The sequence below is a fragment of the Genypterus blacodes genome, unplaced genomic scaffold (genome assembly GCF_046128005.1).
Source record: "Genypterus blacodes isolate CSIRO-AG114 ecotype Tasmania unplaced genomic scaffold, CSIRO-AGI_Gbla_v1 ptg000056l_1, whole genome shotgun sequence".
Taxonomy (NCBI): Eukaryota; Metazoa; Chordata; class Actinopteri; order Ophidiiformes; family Ophidiidae; genus Genypterus; species Genypterus blacodes.
In genome coordinates this window covers 1,912,695-1,935,294 of record NW_027466868.1, presented here as the reverse complement: position 1 = coordinate 1,935,294, position 22,600 = coordinate 1,912,695, and the positions used below count along the sequence as shown (strand labels likewise).

General features: G+C 46.4%; 1 protein-coding gene across 1 annotated transcript in view; it reads right to left on the bottom strand.

The window, feature by feature from the left end:
• The window catches only part of LOC143002323 (interleukin-1 receptor accessory protein-like 1), a 168,200-nt gene that overhangs the window by 87,597 nt on the left and 58,003 nt on the right, over positions 1 to 22,600 (bottom strand). The window contains exons 2-4 of the mRNA XM_076152359.1: positions 18,912 to 19,191; positions 4,372 to 4,558; positions 2,583 to 2,736 (exon numbers count right to left, since the gene is read on the bottom strand). Of these exons, the coding sequence (XP_076008474.1) occupies positions 2,583 to 2,736; positions 4,372 to 4,558; positions 18,912 to 19,191 (621 nt within the window). The remainder of the gene's footprint in view (positions 1 to 2,582; positions 2,737 to 4,371; positions 4,559 to 18,911; positions 19,192 to 22,600) is intronic.

Genomic DNA, 22,600 nt, shown 5'->3' with positions numbered 1-22,600 from the left:
TCCTGATTTGATGAGAGGGTTGAGTTGTATCTCTGTTTGATTCTGTGCAACATAAATCAAAGCCTGAACCCCAGAAACCTTGAGGGGAGACATCAAAGGCTGGAAAGTTACTGAGAACCAGCTGGAGTTGAGGTACATGAAGAACCTCACACACACCTGGATATGGGTGCGATGAAATGGAATCAATTCAAATACATATATAAATAATAACTGAGCAAATAAAAAAATACATAAAAATACATTGATTCCGATTTAAAACAGAATAAATGTGGTGAAGAAGACGAGCCTATAGGAGGAAGGCTGCTGGATCAGTGCATGAAGACAACAGCAGAGCAGTGAGAGTCAGAAATCCACTCAGAATCCATGGATAGAAAGCCCCCAAACCCAAAGTGAGAGGAGAGCAGGTCTGATCTGAAGCAGAGCAGCCGCCTGAGCCAGAAGTGGGGAGCACTGCAGCACCGCCGCTCTCCACAGATGAAAAGAACTCAGAGTTGACAAAGTAGAAAACTTGCCTCACACTTTCCTCCCTCAAGGCAAAAAAAAAAGATCGTATTTTGTAACTTTAAAGTCAAATTTGGGTAAATAAGCTGCATATGCATCTGTGCGGCTCTAAATATACCTTCTGAAGATACTTTTCTACTTTTACACAAACTTCCTCCTTAAGAATGGCTGTGAAAGTCCCTGTTGTTACATTCGGTTTAGAGAATTTATATGTAGCCCATCTCCTGCAGGGATTTTAAATACATTATAGGGACACGAGCGGTGATGGATGAATGCTGCCAAGGCAAAAACTATTGCTTCCCAGCCTTTTGCACATAACTGTCAAGTTCAGCTAACCACAAATCAAAGCGTTAAAAACACTTGATGTGGGTCAGTCCTGTATTTCCTTCTGAGAGAAATCATAAAACGCCGCCACGGCCAAATCATCCATCATCTCCTGCTACCTGCTTTGAAATGCGAACGTCCCGAACGGAGATGTGGAGATTACGGCGATTCCTCCCCGAGGACGGCGTTTTTGAGGGGTGGGTGATGATTTATGACTGAGGCAGCGTTTCAGTGGAGTCTGTCTGTGTCTCTTTAAATGGGCTATAATGTTTAATCAGGTAGCAGTTAAGAGCAAACCCTTCACCCTCACACACACACACACACACACACACACACACACACACACACACACACACACACACACACACACGCGAGGCGTGACGGCAGCTGCATCGGGACGTCTCTGCATCGTTCTCACAGACGAGAGGCAGAGCAGTAGAGGTGAACTCAGCCAAAGGAGTTACAACACAAAGCACACGAGATATAAAGGGTATATAAATATATATATACAGTAGATATAAATGTAGATTTGTATTTGCTGCTATAATTTTGAATGTTCTATTCGGGCTGTCTCATCTCTCTCTGTCTCTCTCTCTCTCTCTCTGTCTCTCTCTCTCCCTCCCTCTCTTTCTCTCTCTCTCTCTCTCTCTCTCTCTCTCTTTCTCTCTCTCTCTCTCTCTCTCTCTCTCTTTCTCTCTCTCTCTCTCTCTCTCCTTCTCCCTCTCCCTCTCTCTCTGTGCATCAGGACTCGAGTCTCGTATCTATTTTCACTTGCCTGTCTCATTGTGTCTCTCTACTGTCCTTCCTTTCCTGTCTTTCTCCGCCTACACCTCCCATTGTACACTGGGGGTCGTCCTGGGAGAGGAAGTACATCGCCTCTCCCTAGATCTTGTGAGAGAGCTTTGGCGTGGATGCTAGCGGCCTTTGAGACAGCATATGTGATATCGGGGGAAGTTCAATTCTAGTTTTCTCTATGCTGGCGCCCCAAATGATCAGTAGGAGTCACCAGCGTGGGGACAGTGTACTGATGATGGTGTGTTGGTGTGTGAGTGAGGACATTGGAGCCAAAGCAGTTAAGAAAAGTGAACAGAACACCAATTTCCAAGTCGATTTTCCAAGTCTACAGAGTGTGTTCTTAATTAGTTACAAACTTCGTAAAAAAAATCGCTTGACATCTATAAGACAGACGCCCCGAATGAAAACGGAACAAATTAGGTTGTTAATGTTACGTTCTCCCTCCACACACACACACACACACACACACACACACACACACACACACACAGAGACACGCACACACACACACTTGCCTGCGTGTCAACCTCGGCTGCGAAGGCGTCGGCGGCAAGCAATCTGTCACACTCTTTAGGCTCGGGCTTAAATATTTCAACAGCCTTAAAGGAGGAAAAAGAAAAACTGCTGAAGTTGCTCCCAGCGATTTCTGCTACTTAGCAATTAGAGCGGCCTGGAAGTCCCAGAGACAGCGACGCTATCGACTCAGACACTTTGGCTAAAGACGCGGGGATCAGCTTCAAACGTTCTTTAAGACGCTTCAGTTTCAACAAACACACGCTGCAAACACACGCTGCTTTGTCCATGCCAGGTCACGACGGTGCAGGAAACCAGGATCATGGACGCCGACGCTTTTTCAAAACGCATTAAGTAAGGAAAACACATTTGCATCAAGCTGTGTTTTGCTGTTGTAAGCAGTGCGGTGATTCCTTCTTTCGTACGCTGAGGTGTCGACGTTTCCTCACCTGTGACCGATAACTCCGTAGTCCTCCGCACCACGAAGCTCCCCACCTGTAACTCGCAGGTGTAATTCCCTATGTCGTCTTCCCCCACCTCCTTGATTGACAGCGTGTCCCTCCTCATCTCGATGCTTTGTCTCCACTGCTTTGGCTTGCATTCCTTTAAGGACACAGGGGCAACACAGCGTGTTAGAGAAGAGGAAATGATTCAAGACAATGTGGAAGACGCAAATATGGACAGAGAGAACAAACGAGCTGAATCCACTCTATTACACAATGAATACAAACACAGTGCGCATTAATGATATACGCTGGAATTTGAGTCTGTTTTAGAAGTGAACCAGGCCCACTGTGTGTGTGTGTGTGTGTGTGTGTGTGTGAGAGAGAGTGGCATTCCTGATGTGGGTGTGTTATGAATATTTAGCTGACACTGTCAAATGCAGAGCGAGTGCCACCTGTGACAGCCACCTGACAAACAAATCTCCATCCACATTATTTGAAGAGAGTCTGAATGGGACACCCACACACACATACAGACACACGTACACACACCCTGAGCGAGCTGGCAAAATTACTGCAGCCAAAAATTTAGAGGGAACGCTGCACAAAGCAAACAGTCCCTTTGTTATTCTGATTCGCTGGGAAAGAAACAAGGTAAACACAGCGGCTCGGCTTCCACCAGTGAGAGCGGCTGGAGCATTTTGGAGATATGAGGCGTTCACTTACCAGGCAGAGATGCTCCATTTCCTGCCAAATAACTTCTAAATTAATTAATTAACTTCTAACTTCAGATAGAGTAGCTCTGTGCTCCATGCTGCAAACTACGGGTGAAAATACTCTTAACTTACAAAAACACATGTCAACATCACTTGGACATCATTTCCTACAAAGTCCTTGGATTTGGTACAATTGCCAGAATATCTGTTTACTAAAGTTCTTTAAAGTCAAAGCTCAAGGCGAAATATGGATGAAGAGAAGGGGCGTTACCATAGAATCGGTTAAGAAACATTGAATTCTCTCTCTCCTTTGCCCTTTATTATGATTATTGCAGGAATGATGGAAGGTCAAACAGGTTAATAGGAACCAAGCCAGCACCACATTTTTTTTCAGAATGCAGCCAAAGACTTTTTAGATTTGAGGCCATTTTATACCCGAGGCAAAGGAAACTGGGCCACGGCCGGTTCGGTTCCCAACCCTGGTCCAAGATGGGGGGAGGAGGGGGGTGGGGGGGGGGGGCGCCCGGAACTCAATGAAAGCAAAGAGCCAATACCTGGAGGGGGTGTGGAGCCCACGGTGGTTATCTACATTTTAATTTGATTCAGTGGGAAAGCGGAGATGCAATATGGCGACCTAATCCGGAGCACATTCACGTTTGATGAATTGGCCCCCGAGCTTCCCTTAGCAGCTTTGTCAAACTGGGCAGTCAAGACGTGGGGGGGGGGGGAGGGGGACAATTGGGTCAGCGGCACTGTGGACACCGCAGACGCTCCTGGGAGAGGAAGAACTTTAGAAAGGGCTAGAATGTAAAATAAGACATAAAGTCAAGCATCGGAGTATCTATATATATATAGTGTATGTATTTTTGAAGACGTGTTGACGTGATGAAGGATTGGTATTTGAAGCGACTGTAATTATCTCCAGAATAAAGCCGGACTGACCTTAACTCTCACGGTGAGTTTGGATAAATAAGAGGAAGAAGAAATGCGTCTGAGGGAAAGTTTTCTGTCTTAATTGGAAGTCTCATATCCAGGTTATGGTGTGTGTGATGGCGTCCGGCCGGCCTGCGGGTCTTTACCTTGTACCATAAGATGTCCGGCTCCGCTCCAGGGTGTAAGTACTCCTCGATGCCCGGGCACGTGATGTCTTTGCTTTTGCTTAGCTCCGCCTTCTCGAACAGCCTCATCTTGGAGTTGTAGCAGAGGTCCGTGTCGTTCTCCGCCACCGTGAGCGACATGGACACCTTCATGCAGTATGTGGAGTTCCTGCAGAACAACCAAGGAAGGAGGGGGGGGAAGAGGAAGAGGGAGACGGATCAGCTGGAGAAAATGAGCCGGTGTCGTATCGACGCCTGGAAGAATGCGGCGAACAACAGCTGGCAGCGATCGGCGTCTGAGTTGATAGAATGTGAAGGATGGATTGTAGTGGAAGGAAGAATCCGCATGAATCATTAAACGCAGCGGATACACTGCGGGGACATATACAGCTTATACATGACATAGATGTATATCTGAAGAGCTACACCTTTAATACTTTACAGTGGCTATTAATGTGGATAATTACAGATTCATACAATGTCACACTGTGTCCGCACATCCATTCACGTATCAATAATGAATACCACAAGAGCCCGATGAGCCCGCTTCCCCTGAAATATTGATGGAGAAGTGAAACTGTATGTGTGTGTGTGTGTACTGTGTTAAGTGTGTGTGTGTGTGTGTGTGTCTGTGTGTGGGGCAGGGCCGGGGGCACTAATACAGAGTGACAGCCCTGAATGTCAACAGGAGCAGGGGATTGATTGAGCCTTTTGTTTGGGGCAGAGTGACGCGGGGGGATTGATGTACTGTAAGCTCTCAGGTCACATAAGGAAATGCAAAGGAAAAGTGGAAGTCAAATACAAGATTACCAACTAAACTTCGGTTACTTGCACCGGTTGCCTGAGCCCAAAGATGATGCATTCACTTGGTGGTGGAACACATATTCCTCTTCATTAGCAGCTTGCTTTTTTTGTTGCCCTTGACGACGGCTGCATTAACTGCCGCGGTGGTTCTGAACGTTATCTGTCTCGAGTGCCTGTTGAGACATGTTGCCTCGTCAACACGTCAACTTGGGATCTTAATTGGTTCTGTTAAAGCTATATTTAGAGAAAACATTCTTTCAATTGACATCTCTCCTCTATCCTTCATGTGTTGTGGAGATAAACACTCAGGGCCTCAGAAGGAAGGTGTTAGCATCATTATAGCATAATTGTGGAGGGCATAACTTCTATGTTTGCCCTGTAAATAACAACATGGATCATTTTCCAGTCCATCTGTAAAGGCCCAAAGCAGATGAGATGATTCAACACCAAATATCTCCAAAAAATGCTCCAAATCACACGTTTGACATTTTGTAAAACCGTTTTCATTCTGGAGGGAAGAGTGAGTTAAACATGCAGCTGCTGAGCTTTTACTGGGATCCTTTATGGATCATTAATGGCACAGTGAACATTTTGAGATTGGATGCTGCTGCTTCAGTAATTCTTAACAGAACATGGGGATCAATGGAAACATTGATTTGCTGTGAAAGCTGAGCCGTTTGATGGAGGGAGGAAAGAAGCAAAGGTCTCCAATGATCAATGGAGTCAATACCAGCATATTTTATTTCCCCAAACTGGCTAATAAGACTGTCACAATTGGCAAGTGTGGCGGTCTGACGGCAGCAAATCCCTCTGTTTAAAACAGCAAACAAATTGGCAATGTTTAGGAAAATCTCGTTGCTAATGTTTCTCCTAAAGCTGGTTACACAAATTGAGCTGAACCAACAAACAATTACAAACACGCTAAATCCTCACATAATTGTGCCGCATTAGCCGGCTGGTGGATTAGCAGAACACACGTCGGTCCTCTCGCCACTGTGCGGGCAAACAATCGCTCGCCCTTCGAACTGACCAGCGGGCGATGGGAGCGATTAGGTGAGCTGCTTTCATGAAGGCCCCCCCCCCTCTCACCGAATGCAAATGTGACATGATGTGGAGATTATCCCAGACAACTCCTACCAGATGGACACCTGTGCAAATGAGATCCCACGGGTGCCCTCTCCTCCCTGCTAAATATTCCGGGCAGAGCCGATAAACTCACCCGCTGGAAGAGAGAGAGAGAGAGAGAGGGAGAGAGAGAATTGTGTCATCTGCTACACGTGGGTGATCGATGGTCTGGGCCAACACTTTGTCCTACAGTGTCTTTCCAACATTTCACATCCATCACGCCGCCTTTTGAGCGTGAACGGCCAGGTGCCCTCTTAGCTATTCAGCCAGCAGGTACGCTGATGAAGCCCATCTAAAGAACTGAGGAGCAGAATTATCCCCCGCGCCGCCACCGCACACTCCAGAGACTTGAGTGTGTACTATACGTACTGTCCTCTTACTGTAGATGGGGGACGATAACAAGCAGCGTGACGCTGTGTCGTGGCGGTAATGGGCGAGGGCGTCTGTCAAACGCGTCAGACCGGTGAGGAGATGCAATGTCGTGGCAATGATAGATCGCATCTCGCATGCATCAGCCGGGAGAAGTGTCAGGGTGACAGCTTCCGTACACGGCTGGAGGGCAGAGAGGAGACCTGAGCTGCAACATCCAGCCAATGTGGTGAAATGAGCTGCAACGGTCAGTAAGCAAGCGTCAGAGGGAAAAAAAAGCTTCACCTTAGACAATGACTGTAAAAATTCATGGAAATCTATCCAATTCTCGCTTTTTCTCTATTTTATGTCACTGAGTATCTCCGAGCGATGTAATAAAAGGAACCTGCCCTTTAATTGAGGAAACTGTTCGCTCCGATATTAAATAAAAGGCGGGGGAATTGATTTGAAATCCTCACGGCACCTGTGGGGAAATTAATGAACTAACGTAATGAATCTCTTAATTAAAACAACTCCTCTCTAATAGAAAATCTGGTTAATGAAATAATTGCTGGTGACTTGCTTTCAACTAACTAATAACGTCCTTCAGAGGATTGTCTGTAGTGTGAAGCACAGACGTCACAAGTCACAAGGCATGATAGAATGATGTTCACACAAAACTGACGACAGAAAACCGACTTTAAATGAACTTTTACCTGTGAATGTGAACCGTAAAGCTGCCGGCCACACAAAGCCTCATCAGCATTCAGAGGGACGTTAAGCTGCTTCTCTAGCTGTTACACCTCCGTACTTATTTGCCTGATCAACGTGAACTGTGAAAGCTAAAGGCCATCACATCAATGACATCGTGCCCCACCTCAACCACTATATTTATACTAACCATTATAATTGGACTTCTTACTTCTTCACCAACTTGCAGCAGCATTGATTTGAAAAGAGCTTCGAAATTTTCTTGTTAGTTAACTTCCAATGACCCAAAATGCAGATCGATGGACGGCCTCCCTCTTCAGAGTGGATAAGACTGCAGATTGAGATAAACCCTGAGACTTGCATGTGTGTATTCACGTGTGTTTGCGGACACACGAGGCGGCGTTACATCATCTCCTTCCCCTGTCCACACCGGACCAAGCTGAGCTCAGACCAGGACAGGACAGGGCCAGTTATCCTAAATCAGTACTTTACGGTCCTTGCATTATTTATGACCAGAGCGAAGGTCATAGTGAGCGGCGGGAGGACTGGGGCTTCTACCTGTAGCGCCCGCTCATAACTCACCTGTCAACTTTAGCACCGAGCTCAGGATGATGAAGCACCCCGGCTCCCCAAATCTGACTCTGGGCCAACTCGCTCCCACTTAGCCCCTGTCTCACAGTGTGGCACTTGTCTGCCATGCTGGAACAACCAGCTCCTGCCTCAATTATAATCCATCCAGCCCTCCTCTTCCTTGCTCTCTCCCTCGGCTGGCAGGTTTGCCTCTGTCCCTGCCTCCGTCCAAACACCGTCCTTCTCTCTCTTGTCTTGTCGTACACGATTTCTCAGGGAGGAACATAAACACACACACACACACACACCTCTGCAGATAATTTAGTTTTGCCACGCGGTGGAAAAACACATGGCTGCACCTGCCTACACACACACACAGACACACACACACACATACACACACACACACACATACACACACACACACACACACACACCCACTGAAGCCGTATTCCTGCAAAGTGCAAGTGTGTTATGTAATCCTTAGAAGAACATGGTGAGGTAATGAATGGCCTTCACAGAGGCCATTACAAGTTTACATTACACACTACAACATACATTATGTATGTATTCATCTCATTACAGAGGTAAACTTTAGAAATGGGGACGTTTAATGCAGCATTATCTTATGGACTGTAAGCCTGCTTGGGACCCTACAGGGCTGGAATAGTAAAAGGTTCACAAGCTCGATCAGTAAAGCCTGTGAAACGTAGTTATGTCACAGCTGGACACGAGCTGGACTAAACAAACCCTAAAGTAGAACCATTTTGTTGCAGGGACATCCATCTGTGAGGCTTTGGGTGCTTTTGGCACATCAGCCATCAGAACAGTGTTTATACTGGATTATAAATTAAAACCTTGCAAGTGAATTAAGATGCAATCAAAGTGTTTCTTTCTTTGCCCATAGGAGTCCCTGGAATCCACTTCCAAAACCACTTAAGGAAAATAAAGAGTTTAACAAGTAAGCACTTGGAAAACAAACCTCTGCCAAGAACAAACATTTCAGACCGCTTGCCATAACAACCAAACCCTGCATACTGTGTATATTTGACTTCTATAATCTGACTTGCTGAGATGGAAAACCAGTGTTCTCTCTATCTATATTAGTTTAGGAGATATGAATGTGAATCAACAATGTCTGAGCTGTTCTGGATGAAGCTCTGTAGCTGTTGAAGGTACATTCAAACTGTTTGTACTTGACTGAATCAGCTCCATCTCAGCCGGGAGTTGGTGGTAGCTCCATGTTTGTAGCCCTGCAAGGCCCTCGGCTATGGCTAGATGAATAAAGCTCCTAACATGACATTCTGACCACCAGATCCTGATCCTACTGACCCAGATTCAGATCCAATGGTAGTGATAGCTTTGGTAGTAGTAGTAGCAGTCTGAATGGTTGTCTACGGCCTAAAAATGTTCAATGTTCAATGACCTAAAATAGGATCTAGATCGGTCACAAAATCCCCCATAATGTCCCTTGGCCCATGAACGATTCTCATCATTAATCTTTTTGTCTTGTATCTAAAACTAACCACTTCTCTATGTGTGCATGCAACTTTTAGTCATTTCCCATTTGACGCCTTTGGGGGAGGGAGGAACTCATTTCCCCTTCTGTGAAACCCTCAACTCATCTCTATGCTAGCAACTTGATTCCATAACAAGCACAAACAATTTGTCTCCATTGTATTCTCTTCAAACTCCGTCATGACCTTATTCATTGGTCCCTCAGGCCCTCGGGGTGTAATAAATGAGAAGCTATACAGCCATGCATATCAAATACAAGCTGTCTAATGCTAGAAAGTCAGACCGGAACGTTCCGCCTTGCCTCAGGTATGGGGCCGTTTCAATGAGAAGACGTACGGAAACTAATCTATCTTTCAAACGAGCATCGAGCACGTGTTCCACAGGTGCTGGATCTGAGCTTGTAGATGAGCAACATAACAACTGCCCCGTCCAACAGATGTCTAACTGAATAAAGCTGTGATTTATACCCAATATATCTCCATGAGGGATGGAAATCTAAGGTCAATGTGATTCCGTTTCTACATGATTATTTAGGGGAATATTAGACGAACCCCCCCCCCCCCCCCGCACACACACACACATCTCTCTCAAACCAGGTCAAGATGTTCCAGCGTTTGTGGCTCTTTCCAATACAGATTTTGATTCCTCCCGGGATATATGGATGCAGCTCAGATTAATCGAGCTGATAAGGTTTGAGATGCTATGGAATATATAAGGAAAATCCAGATATTTAATTTTACTGGCAGTGAAATAATAAAATGCATTTTCTGTCCCCAGTCCCCTTTTTGCTTTCCTATTATACTCTCTCCCTCAGGATTCAGACAAGCTGTGTGAGTTCTCCTCTGTATCTTAGCTTGACTGACAGCTGCGGTATTGCAGATGTCTCGCTCGGAGCTCCGCTGTTCACGATCCGGGGGGGGGGGGGGAGGCGAGGAGGCAGGGAGGAAGGGGGAGGGAAAGTTGGCTGCAGTGCCAAAGTGATTGTGCTTGGGGAATGGTATTTCTGACATTTGTCTGGCAGATAAAAACCACTATCAGATATGAGGAAGAGAAGGTCAGTGTCCCTGCTATCAGATAGCTATGGTTTGGCATCTTGTTTGATGACTTCCTCTGCTCGCCGTGGACCAGCGAGGAGCCAAGAGGCTGGAAATATGGAGAGGCAACATGGGGGGATGTGACTGAATAAATTCACTTTGCTGTTGAAAACACTGAGGCCACGTGCTCTCCTGCAGTCCAGGCCTCCCAAAGATGGAGGGGAAATGGAAGAAAAACCTACCTGCCAGTGTAGTTTGTTTTCAAGATTAAATTCAAGCCTAAAAGTTAATAATCACATTTTGTCATATTTGACCTTCTAAAATCTGAAAATCTTCACATTCAACTTTCTCTCCGTTTGACCCTGGGAGCCTTGAGTCTATTCCAGCAGGGTTTAATCAAATGGAATGGAGTGCGGGACAAACGTCCTCCGCCGCCGCATGAAGGGCGCGAATTGACGGCGGATTAAAATCAGATTCTGATTTCTAAAGCGAGAGACTCAATTTCATCAAAATGCACAAGGACCTGCTCGGAATTTAAATGTTGGTCAGCGTGGTCGCATGAATACATTTACATGCATGCAAAGCTCCTTTAGTGTCACCGCTTTGGCTCTGTACAAATACCTTCATACATGCTACTTTCCAGATGAAGACAGGAGACAAGCTCTACAAAATACTGAGAGTACACAAAGATTATACTGTACTTTACTCTTCAACATTCTACACTGTAAACTAGGTAACATTTAGATGTTAAGCCTTTTAGCTGTACCACCACATGACATTTATCTACCTCTCAGTCCCCAGAAACATCCACAGCGTTCCTCTCTGAGAATGAAGGGAATCGGATTTTCGACGAAGCTCAAAATGGAAGTGGAAACAACCACAGCAATCTGCAGTTTATTCCATATTGATTCATATTTATTTCCCCTGCATTTCTATGGGTCACTATCTTAGCGAGCATTTGTTGAACATTGTACGATTTAAAAAACTTGAGGCCCGTTCCTATAGAAACACTTCTTGTAAGACAAAGCCGCGGTGATAGAACGGAAAGCTCATTGTGTTAACAGCAAACAGGGGTGCAGATGGGGTGAATTAGACGCAGTAATGTGATTTGTTCGGGCTTTCAGGGTGCGATTTAGCACGGACTAAGTAAGTAAATAGAGATTTGACTGTTTTGTCATCCTTGTATTGCCTTAAACGCATGCCCATGTTGGATGAAATTGAGCGTAATCTGTATTCGGCACCCTCTCTCCCATTGTTACTTCCCTCAATTGAATTTGCGGCGTCAGTTTGGAATGTAAAACAGTTGGGAGTGCTTCGATGCAGAGTCCATGCATTTTACTAAACCACGTTCAACTTCCTTTAAGTGAATTGGGAAACTCTAAATTGCCTGCGGGTGTGAATAGTAATATAACAGAGACCGGCCAACTCTCCCGGGGTGAACCTGAACTCTCGCCTCTTGCCCGGCGGCCACTAGGATATAAGCTCCGCCCCCTCCATGAAGAGGCTACGCAGACATAGAATGAACGGATGGAGCTTCAACAACTGACAGCTAATGTTTCTGTGATTGAAGCATTGTTCATGGTTTCTGATGAGGCCCCCGGAATCCAGCCTCTTAACCAAATGGATGATAAAATATTACTATCCACACACCATAACATTAACATAACGTCTTTTTATTACAGCATTTATTAATGGCATCTGTTAGCAGTATGGGAGTTCTGGAGATCGTAAACGATTATTTCCATATAATGACCTCGCCGGTTTCAAGTTTCTGATGCTGCAGGATCTCCGCTCTAATGAAATGATTGATGTCGGTTGGGTTTTGCAGATTTCACATTGCCATGGTAACATAAGAGATCCTCAGTGTGCGCCTGGCAAAGTTCACACCGGCAGAATGGAACGCGGTGTGAGAGGTGGACTCGTACATCAGCAGACAATGGCTGCCTCCGCTAAGCACGCAGAGCCCGGCTAAGAGACTGCCAACAACAATGAGGCGGCCGAGTGCTCTCTCTCTCTCTCTCTCTCTCTCTCGTTACAGGTATAAAGAGAACCCAATATGGGAGAACATCATCAATAACCTCTCGCCAGGCAATGTTGCAGCTTGGCAAATCCACATCGCACAATTAACTAAAACCACAGTTGTGCACGGTGAAAAACTGCTTGCTGCCGGCGTTTTGGCACCAAAATCGGCCACAATCTCTTAAAGTTGTCTGGGAGAAGAAGAAAGTTCTGAGTCCACATCAGTCACTGCTGTGCCCGATCGGTGCAATCTGTTGATTAAGTTTCGCTCAGAGACTACCAGGGTTTGTGGATTTTAACTTTAAAGAAGTTAAATTTTGTTATTTTGAGCTTCCATGTCAATGTTTGCATAAATCACATCCATCCTCCGAAAGGGGTTAACTTCGTCAGGGCATCATCTTCGTAGTGAAGAGAAGGTGGAGAGAAGAGTTTGTTGTACCAAACAAAACAAAAGGTGAGCTAAAGGTTCAACACAAAACCAAGGAAATACAGAAGTATAACGCTGATTTAGGCTTCTACTCTCAAAAGTCAATGTGTTGTACTTCCCGTATGAAAACAAGATTCCCCAGTACATATTGACATTAAAGAGGACATTGTATTCTAGTTTGGTTTGTGTGTTAAACTGTGTCAAAGTTGCGGAGCCTCTCAGACTCTTAAACCTATAGAAATGCCTCCAGTGATACAAACCCTGATGCGTCCTGGTGCTAGGAGCCGTATCCTTCTAACATTTGCTTACATTAAAACCTCATCCATATGTTGAAGCTGTGCCAAGTGTTTAAAAACAAACTAATAACTCTGTTAATAAACATCCGTCAGGGCGTTGTAGTTGTAGCCGCAGAGAGCCGCGGCTAAACGATCGTCTCCTGCCAGTTATCTCATAACGCAAACACCATCCTTATATTAGACACCATCCATAACCCCTGGCAGCACAAACCGTCCCCGCCGCTTCTTAGTCTAGCGTCTCTCATTGGCTTTGACAGCCGGCCTGGATCAATTGGACAGGCCCGGACCGGAGTTGAATGACGGAGTGTTCCAGACGGCCCATTCTGACTGTCACTTCCCTGAGAGATCACCAGCCACTCCTGCCCGCGAATACTAATGCTGTCAACATGGCTGCCAGCCGGGATGGGGAGCGGTTTTACTGTGTGTGTTGGTGTGTGTGTGGGCGTCTGGAGTTCTGTGTGTATGTATTTGTGAAACTGCCAGGTGAGACCGTGTAAGCTTAACCAGGCAAACACACACACACACAAACATTCCTCTGTTACTTTCCAGCCCCGTTGTCCTTTGTTGGTGACAGCCGACGTGTTGTAGGACACGCAGCAAAGCCATTCATAAGCCACGGACGCTGCACGCATGCTAACACGCGCAAACGGGGTCAAAGGTGAAACACTAGCTACCTGCCAAGAGATAGGATCCTCCCCCACTCTGTTACATGGCTCCTTCATCCGAGAGAGTAATCCTCACGCTTTCCACCAAAATCGATCCCGTGAGGGCCTTTGTTTTGGAGCATGTACTGTAGGTCTGTGTGTGTGTGGAGTGTGTGTGGAGCGTGTGTGGAGCGTGTACCCGGACCTGTCAGTGTTCACCACTTAAGACCATCAACAAAACATGAAATCACACACACACACACACCCTCATTCTGCCCCCGCTCTTATGTGCAAATCATCATTGACAAATAAAGCCAATGTGAAAATGAAAGACCCATTGTGCTTTAACACGACTGGCTCCACCATCGCCATAGTAACTCTGAAATGCTGATACGCTCATAGAGACGCCTGAAGGGATCCTAAAGCATACAATTCTCCAAGTACCAGGATGATCTCTGTGTGTGTGTATTCCCTGTCACCGCTCCAGTGAGTGACGCCCTCCTCCTCCTCCTCCTCTTCCTCTGCAGATGTTTCCGCTCAGCGTATGACAGAAACTCCTTAGGGTGAAGCATCTGAAACAGCTGAGCACTGACCTCAATATGACATACGGTGCTGCTCACTGTTACACTGTGTGTGACACGAGCGCCCCCTCGTCACGTGCACGTGACGCCTGTGGAAGTGTGTGTGAGTATGTGTGTGTGTGTGTGTACGTACGCACGCACGCTTTCACATGCAGATTGGAGGCACATTAAGTTCCTGTCAGCGGCAGCAGCTCATCTCAGGGGAGCAGAGAACTGGCATGATGAGTGTGTGTGTGTGTGTGTGTGTGTGTGTGTGTGTGTGGCAATGCCCTCTGACACCCTTAAGTGCAGCTGAGCAAATACACATGGACGTGATGAGCGTGTGGTGTGATGTGTGTGTGTGTGTGTGTGTGTGTGTGTGTGTGTGTGTGTGTGTGTGTGTGTTAGAATAAGGGTAAATAGAATGTAGTGTGTGAAACCATTGCCCGAACACTGTTTCTACACATTCTGTGTGTGAATTCTATGCACACAATCAGGTTCAATCAGCAGGATTTGCACATTTCTCCTGTATGTCTTTGTGTGTCTTAAAGGTATATGATCCAAATAAGTGTGTCTATTCAGTTAGTTAGCATAGGGACATGGAGTTGGACAGGAGGAGATCATATTCCCCCACACACGGCTGATGAATGAGGCCCAGTTTAGTACATATTTGGTGTACTTCCTGTCCTGTACAATACCTCGCCGTGTTCACTCAAGTGTCACACTCAGAAACACGAAGCGGAGGCTGGATTATAACAGCCAAGTTGATTTAAAGTGGAATTAAATGCTGGTTTTCAAGAAGAATCTTTTTTTAGGCCCAAGGGTGTGTGTGTGTCTGTGTGTGTGTGTGTGTGTAGCTTATGATCAATAAGTCCATTGTTCTGTTCCATCTAACTCACTTACAGCTTCATGTGGAGGAGGGTTAAGAGGCTAGGAGTGCACATGGATCCATCCGGGTCCATTCAGAGGTACGACAACAACAAATGCCTCCAGAACGCCACAACGATTAGATTAGAGAACAAATCTGTTTGGGTTTTGTGCTCTAATCTGCGTCTCTCCAGTTTGTAAGAATCTATGAAGCCTTCTTGTTCTCACATGTCGTCTCCATCGTCGTCTCCATCCACTCTGATGGGAGACGATGCTTTAATGGGTTGCCATAGGCGCTGGGATTGAATTGTTAGAACGTGCTTGTGAATGAAATGTATCCAGTGAGACATGATGTATTGTTCTGCAGTGATTCATCTGTTCCATCCGATGTAGGTGCGTGAGATATAAAACACCGCTGAGCGCCTCATACGTTAACACACAAACGCCGTAAATCTGTAGGATCCACGCCGCCGGAGCAAAGAGGAATCCTGGGGTTTTGTCTGACATGAATCAGGAGTGGTTAATTCCATCGGAAAGACGTCGACACATCAGATTATGACTCAGGGTGTGTGACGCCGACGCTCACAGCTTGGATTGACAATGTGTGCATAGACGCATTGTGCCGGTGAACGTTTACATGTTCACACTCTGTGCTCCTAACTAAAAAGTATGTTCAGGCCGTACACACACACGTTGCCGGCCTGGAGTATACGTGACACGTTACATCATCTCAGTGTGAGTCCTCCCATTGAGGGAACGGATGCGGGGGCGGCGTGCTATGATTAAAACATTTACACGCTTGAATAAATCCATTTACAATCTCCTAATCTGTAAGCAGGCGCACTTTGCTTTCTGCCAATTTTAAAAGGCGTGAAAGTGAACACGAGAAGTTAAAATCGTGGCCTTGAATCCTTCAATCGATGGTATAACAAAGTTTTAACAGCGTACAATAATAACATTCAAACTTACAGTAAACTTGCATTTTTTTCTCCGCTCGGGCCAGCCCTCTGAAAACTTGGATATCGATCGTTGTGAATGTCTCCACATCGAGGTGGGAAAGAGCTAGAAGGTTTATTTGGAATCAATCCAAGGCTGTGTCGTTGAAAGAGCGCCAGAAAAGCCCAAACGCAGTCAAATTAAACGCTTTCTGCTTTAAAAACCACAGCACACAAGTGAAGAGTTCATTTGCAAAAAACAACTATCCACCCACGAAGAGATAAAGTTAGTCTGCATCCCAAATCACAGCAAATGTGACTTGACTTGTGCTTTCTCTAGTTTATCCCTTTGATGGATCAGACCCAAACAACACGCAGATCACGTGACGTAGAGACAGTCGCTCCTCTGATATACAGTCGGTTCCTTATGCGCGCTGCTATATGAGAATCAATGCAATCAAAAGCGTGTTCTCCACAATCTTCAGCTCCGTCCGTCCGTCACCCAGAGGCTTCAGGCTGCAGCTGCTCTCCACACAACGTCCAGCAGGGCTATAAATCATTCTAATTTGATGGTCCCGTGTGGTCGATTTTGATGCATTGCTATGCACTTCAGAATGCTGCATTATACTAAACATGTGACACACACACACACACACACACGCACACACGCCATCCAATAACCTAATCCTCCCCAGCTTTATAAATCGGCCCTTCCCCCGGTTAAAAGCCACAGTATGGTGCTGAATGGACCTGACTAATGAGGCAGTCAAGAGGAAACGCCTTCTACCTACAAGGTTAATAAGTTATTACTACATAATCAAGCATGTGCAGCTCCGTGCGCTACTCAGCTGATTCCCTCCATCAGAACGCTAGATATGGGTTTGCATGTTTGTGCGTTAAGTGGATTTGATGTCAATCAAAGTGTGTGTGTGTGTGTGTGTGTGTGTGTGTGTTTGTGTGTGTGTATTGGCGCGATAACTCAAAAGGTTATTGACAGATTTTGTTTTGATTGTGCAGATGAGGGCTGTAGGTCAAGAAACGCGATTGTTGATTTGGAGGAGGATCTAGTTTTGTTTCTTTTTTTAAGTTTGCATTTCTTAACAAACTAAACAAACAAACTGCTGGAGACAGAGCTCATCAAGGAGTCCAATTCTAAAAGCCAAAGAGAACCATGGGGGTGCGGGTGTAAGAGAGAGAGAGAGAGACGTGTGTGGAAGTGTAGCCGTGTCTCACACACATCCAGGATACAAAACATTTCATTCCAGCGGGAGATAGAAAGACAAGCTGAGTCCAACTGAATCTGTAAAAACTGTCCCGTCCAATCACAGCAGAGTCAACCACGGGGAACACACACATCACAACGCAATCTGAGAACGCTTGTAGCTAATCAGTGTATCGTGTCTGTTTGGGGCTGCGTGGCTGTGAAACTCCCCAGCTGCAACGGATGTGGTAATTAACACCGACAATTAGGGGAGGTTGATTGTAGCGTCGGCGCTGACATTGTAATTAAAGGTCAAAGTTATAAATATTACACTTCAGTGGGGAGACGTTTGGCGTTTAGAGAACAAAATAGGCGACTGTCCGGAGTTTAAACACACAGATGGAACACAAAGACGCGGTCCATAGTCCTGAAACATGAGTACTGAAGGAAATGAAGGAAACGCCTCGTCAGTGGAAAAGTGCCGCATTCACCACGATTGTTATTCCTCTCCATGACAGGCAAACGAGTGTTTGCCCCTCAGTTTGGTTTTGAATGGCAAAGACTGGCGACAAAGCAGCGCTCCTCGCCCAAATCAAATCTCACGGCTCTACTCTCTGCGTGATTACACAATAACCCTAAGCTGACTGATTGTCTTCCTCCAGCAAATGCTGCCAACAACGCTGAATGGAGAATCGCTGGATTGGTGCTGCCCCGTTTCCATTCATGGCACCCGCCAGAGCGAAGAGGGGAATACTAATCGCCTTGAATACCGATGCACAGAGCTGCTCGGAATGGAGTTTCAGAGAAACTTGGGCGGGGGGTGTGTGTGTGTGTGTGGGGGGGGGGGGGGGGGGGGGTGTGTCCTGAAGACTGTATATGGTTCCAGAACTTCACTCGTGCTCTTGATATTTCGATTTTTGTGGCCAGCATTGCGTTTCTTTTCGTCTGGCCGTAGACGACCTCCTTGTTAATGGAAGCTCCTGCCAGTGCAAACCTAGAATTCAGCTGCATTATAGAACTTATAAATCAAACGATGGTCTACCTCAGCCATCAGAACGGTGGGGAGGGGAGATAGCAGCAGCTTCCTCTGCCCTCGCTCCCTCTCACCAGTCACAGAGAGGACCTGTGACGGCTCAAGACTTATGGATTTACCAATTGCACCTAATGGCTTAGTGTCCCCCAGAGAAGAATAAAGAAATAATTTCGCATAGAAAGTCAAGCAAAGTGCAGCAACGCTCTGTGGACACAGGGACGAACGCTGTTTTGGGCCAGAGATGAGCGACTCCATTAGAAATCAACAGGGGAGGACTTTAACACAGCTTTATTCCTGCCCACGGGATTCCAGAAGCTGCTACTTCCCCTCCCTGTGTAACTGATACGCTGCTGAAGAATGGGATGAGGCCGATCTACAACCACAATACACAAACTAGGGATTTACCCGTGAGACGGACGGATCAACGTACCTCAGAACACAGGAGTAATACCCTCCGTCGTCCAGCTCGGCCGGTCGGAACCATATGGCGTCCTCTTCCTTGCTCATCCGTGTGCCGTCGAAGCTGATGGGCTCCTCGAAGTCGCCGTGTCCCGCGCTCTTGTACCACATGAGGCTGAGTCCGGCGCTCTGAGCGTGGCTGTAGTTGGCCCGGATATATCCATAGAACAAAGCGCACTTAATCCGTACGGGTTCCCCCAAAAGCACCTTGTACTTCAGGTAGTCCACCGACCAATCTGTGCAGCCCTCCACTGAAAGAGAAGGAGACACGGAAGAGGGGAATTCAGCAAACATGTCGGGCTTCTGCATCGCCAAATTAAACGGTAATCATGAAAACAGTAGGTGGCAACAAGGACAGAATCACTTTGGCTGCTGGCACCCTGCTGTCTGCTCATGAGCTCTGCCAGCAACGGATATTATTCACACTTAGCAACAAATGCCTGAATTTGCTGATAATGGAAGACAAATTAAAGGAAAAGCCGACATTAAGCGTCGCACAAAGGTGAAGGGTCACAGAGCCGCAGGGGGCAGGATCAGGGCATCAGGGCGTAGGGAACACATGATGAACCCTCTGCTGTGTGTGTGTGCGTGTGCGTGTGACGCTGGTATATATCAATAAAACAGTTATATTGGCAAAAGACGTGTCGATCTTTAAACAAAGTCACTGTCAATGCGTCTTTCCTCTGGATTCGTTTCCAAAGGCGTCCAGATCTTCTCAAACGCCGCTTTCAATCACACCAAAGTGCCTCTCTGATATTGCTTTGCCGTGCGAGCTGGGGGGTCTTCACCCGCCATGTAGCTAATAAAGCCCACCAGCCGCAGCAAGTCAAATAGCTGCAAACATGAAGTAATTGCTTTATTCACGCACAGCGGGGGAGGAGGAGGAGGAGGGGGAGGGGGGGGGGGTTTGATGTGGAGACTTATTCCCCGTCGTTTCGGTGTCAGGTTGCTGCTTAATCCCGACCAAACTCCTCCAAATGAGGCTCCGAACGCCAGATCTCCGAGTGGATGAATGATATTTTCGACGAGGTTAAGCAAGAACAACATTTGGGTGAAACAGATTTTGTGAAATAATTGAAATATATAAATGTGTGATAGAAGCCTTTGGGTCCACTCTCCTCTCTTTCTGGACGTTTGTTTTGACCATTTGTCTGATTTTCAAGACGCGGAACGACTCCGTGCTGAACTGCGATCAACCCCCCGCCTCGCTCGCCCTCTCTCACCAATTCCTCCCCTCTCCGTTTCTGACATCCTCTTCTCCCTCGCTCCATCTCGCCACATCGCTCTTGCTTTAAGAAACAGCTGGCGAGCACAGCTGCCGCGCGCTCAACAGGCGCCGCTAATTGAGCTTCTATAAATGTTTTATTTACTAAAGAAGGAACTCGGGCCGCCAATCAGCGAGGTGCGGCGGTCGAGAGCGGGGGGAGGCCAGGGGAGGGGTGATGGAGGAGCGGATTGAACCATGCTGATTTACTGTGTTCTGTTGCTTTGTATGCTTCTATAAGTGCCATGGGGTGAGTGCCGCCTCGGAGCTGATGAAATAAAGTAGAAATGGACCCTAAATCAATGCCTAGATTCAGATCTTCCAGCTATCAAAAACAGGAATAGCAATATTTACAGCTTGCAGTGTCCCTCAGAATCAAAAGCCAACGATTTCAACCGTTTCACAGTCAGAGATCATGCAGGGAAAAATCCATCATTGAAGAAGTGAAGAGGCAGAGAGGCCAATTTCTTCACTAACGGAAGCCTCAATATAGAAGACGCCTGTTTCCAGTAAGTGGCAGCGCTCGCTTACTTGAAATTGGAAAAACTCAGAGTTACCGCGGCTCAGTGTGCTGCGACTCCTTATTTATTCCTCCGCTTACGCATACAGAACAAAACTCACCGCAACGAGCCGGCTTACCATCTCAGAGTAAGGAGAAGCTGAAAAGGTTTCTGTGTAACACGGGACTCGCTGAAAAAGGCTTCACCTGATACGCACCTGAAACACACCTGAGGGGGCCGTGGGTGGTGGCTGTGCCCTTTATGAGCCATCAGTTCTGTCGTCCCACAGTGAGGCAGCTATGACAAAATGCCAAATGGGCGATTTCACCTACAGGCAAACCTGGCAGTGACAGATCATTTCCTGATCTAACTTGATCCTTAATCAGGAACAATGAGTAGCTGGCTCCATTTTAAGTAAAAGGCAGCGGTCTGGCGTGACCCTCTAAACCCCCTTTTGATATCCTTGATTAGTGGGTCGTCCCTAGAGTCCAACACTAAAAAAATGAAGCAGGAAGAGCGAATTACCAGAGACACAAAAAGATGAGGGGAAAGCGCTGAAGGCAGCCGTGTGTGTTCAGCCAGCCAGCCAATGGCACAATCCCTTCATCCTGATTAAGACTAACTGTTGCCATGGCAACAAAAGGGTCTTTCCTTCCTTATTAAGAACTTGCTAATTAGTTTGTGGACGATAATAAGTCTGAGACTTAAGGTAAGACAACCACAGCTGAGGTGGCTTCACTGGTAATCATGGGTCCTAATTGAGCCTGTGGAGTGTTTTCACTCAGAGGCACATGCAGGTTTACCTTCAGAGGTGTGGAAGAGTCAACACTTATCTCTCTGAATGGTACGAGCGCACACACATACTCAAATAACATCTTCACTCCTCCGAGCAGAAGTGAAGGAACTGGGCCGTCCTTGAAGACGAGGACCACAGAGATTTACAGGCGACGAGAAGAGCGAGCAAAGATAAAGATTAGTGTTCTCTTCATCTCACTGTCCAAAAGAACTAAATCTGTCCTATATGTTACACAGTACACACAGGGAATCAACTCCAGGGTGGGGGGGAAGTTAGGGTCTTCAGGCTGTGAGCTTCAAACTCACACAGTCTACAGTTCTGAGCTCCTGGCATGGAGAACAGGTAAGGCTCTAATGGTGAAATAAGAACTTTGATATCAGCAAAATGACTCACAAACTCATTGCGATTAAACCCACAGCCTTCTATTGCTCTGATCTGACCACACATACACACACCTGTCTGCGTGTCTTCAGTGCCCCGACTGAACAGAAAGAGACAAATGTACCCTGAGGTGCTTCACGTTTAGCTTTGTGGTCTGGATTCGGTGAGACAACAGGCAGTAAAAGCCAGAGTGCCAAACATCTGACAGCTGTGGCCGGCCGTGTCACCGCCTCAGCCGTCAGCGCCGCAAAGAAAAGTTTACTCCTCTCAAAGCAATGATGTGTCCGAGTGCGTAAGTGGAGGATCTAGTGGAGTTCCAGATATTTGCCTGACAAGTTAAACCTGCGTACAGTAGATAACAAAGACAAGAGGACAAACTGTACCTGCCAGTTTATAAATAATGCATATTATGCAAAGGACTGGATATGAAATAATTAAATTACATTCAGAACAAAAAAACCCTCTGGCTTCTCCATACTTTGGTGCAAAGATGTAAAAACTCGCCACAAAAAAATGATGCTTGCTCTCGCTTTGAACTTCAGAATGTTTCTCTGTGGATCAACTCACCGACAAAGGAAACACATGAAGGGAAACTTCAAAGTGTTTCCTTTAAAACAACACCACAGCAAGGATCCTAGATTATAAGACGATCAGTTCAGCGATGTCATGATGTCTGTGAGACGTCTCAATCTAAAGGGAGTGAAGTTCATATCCTGGAG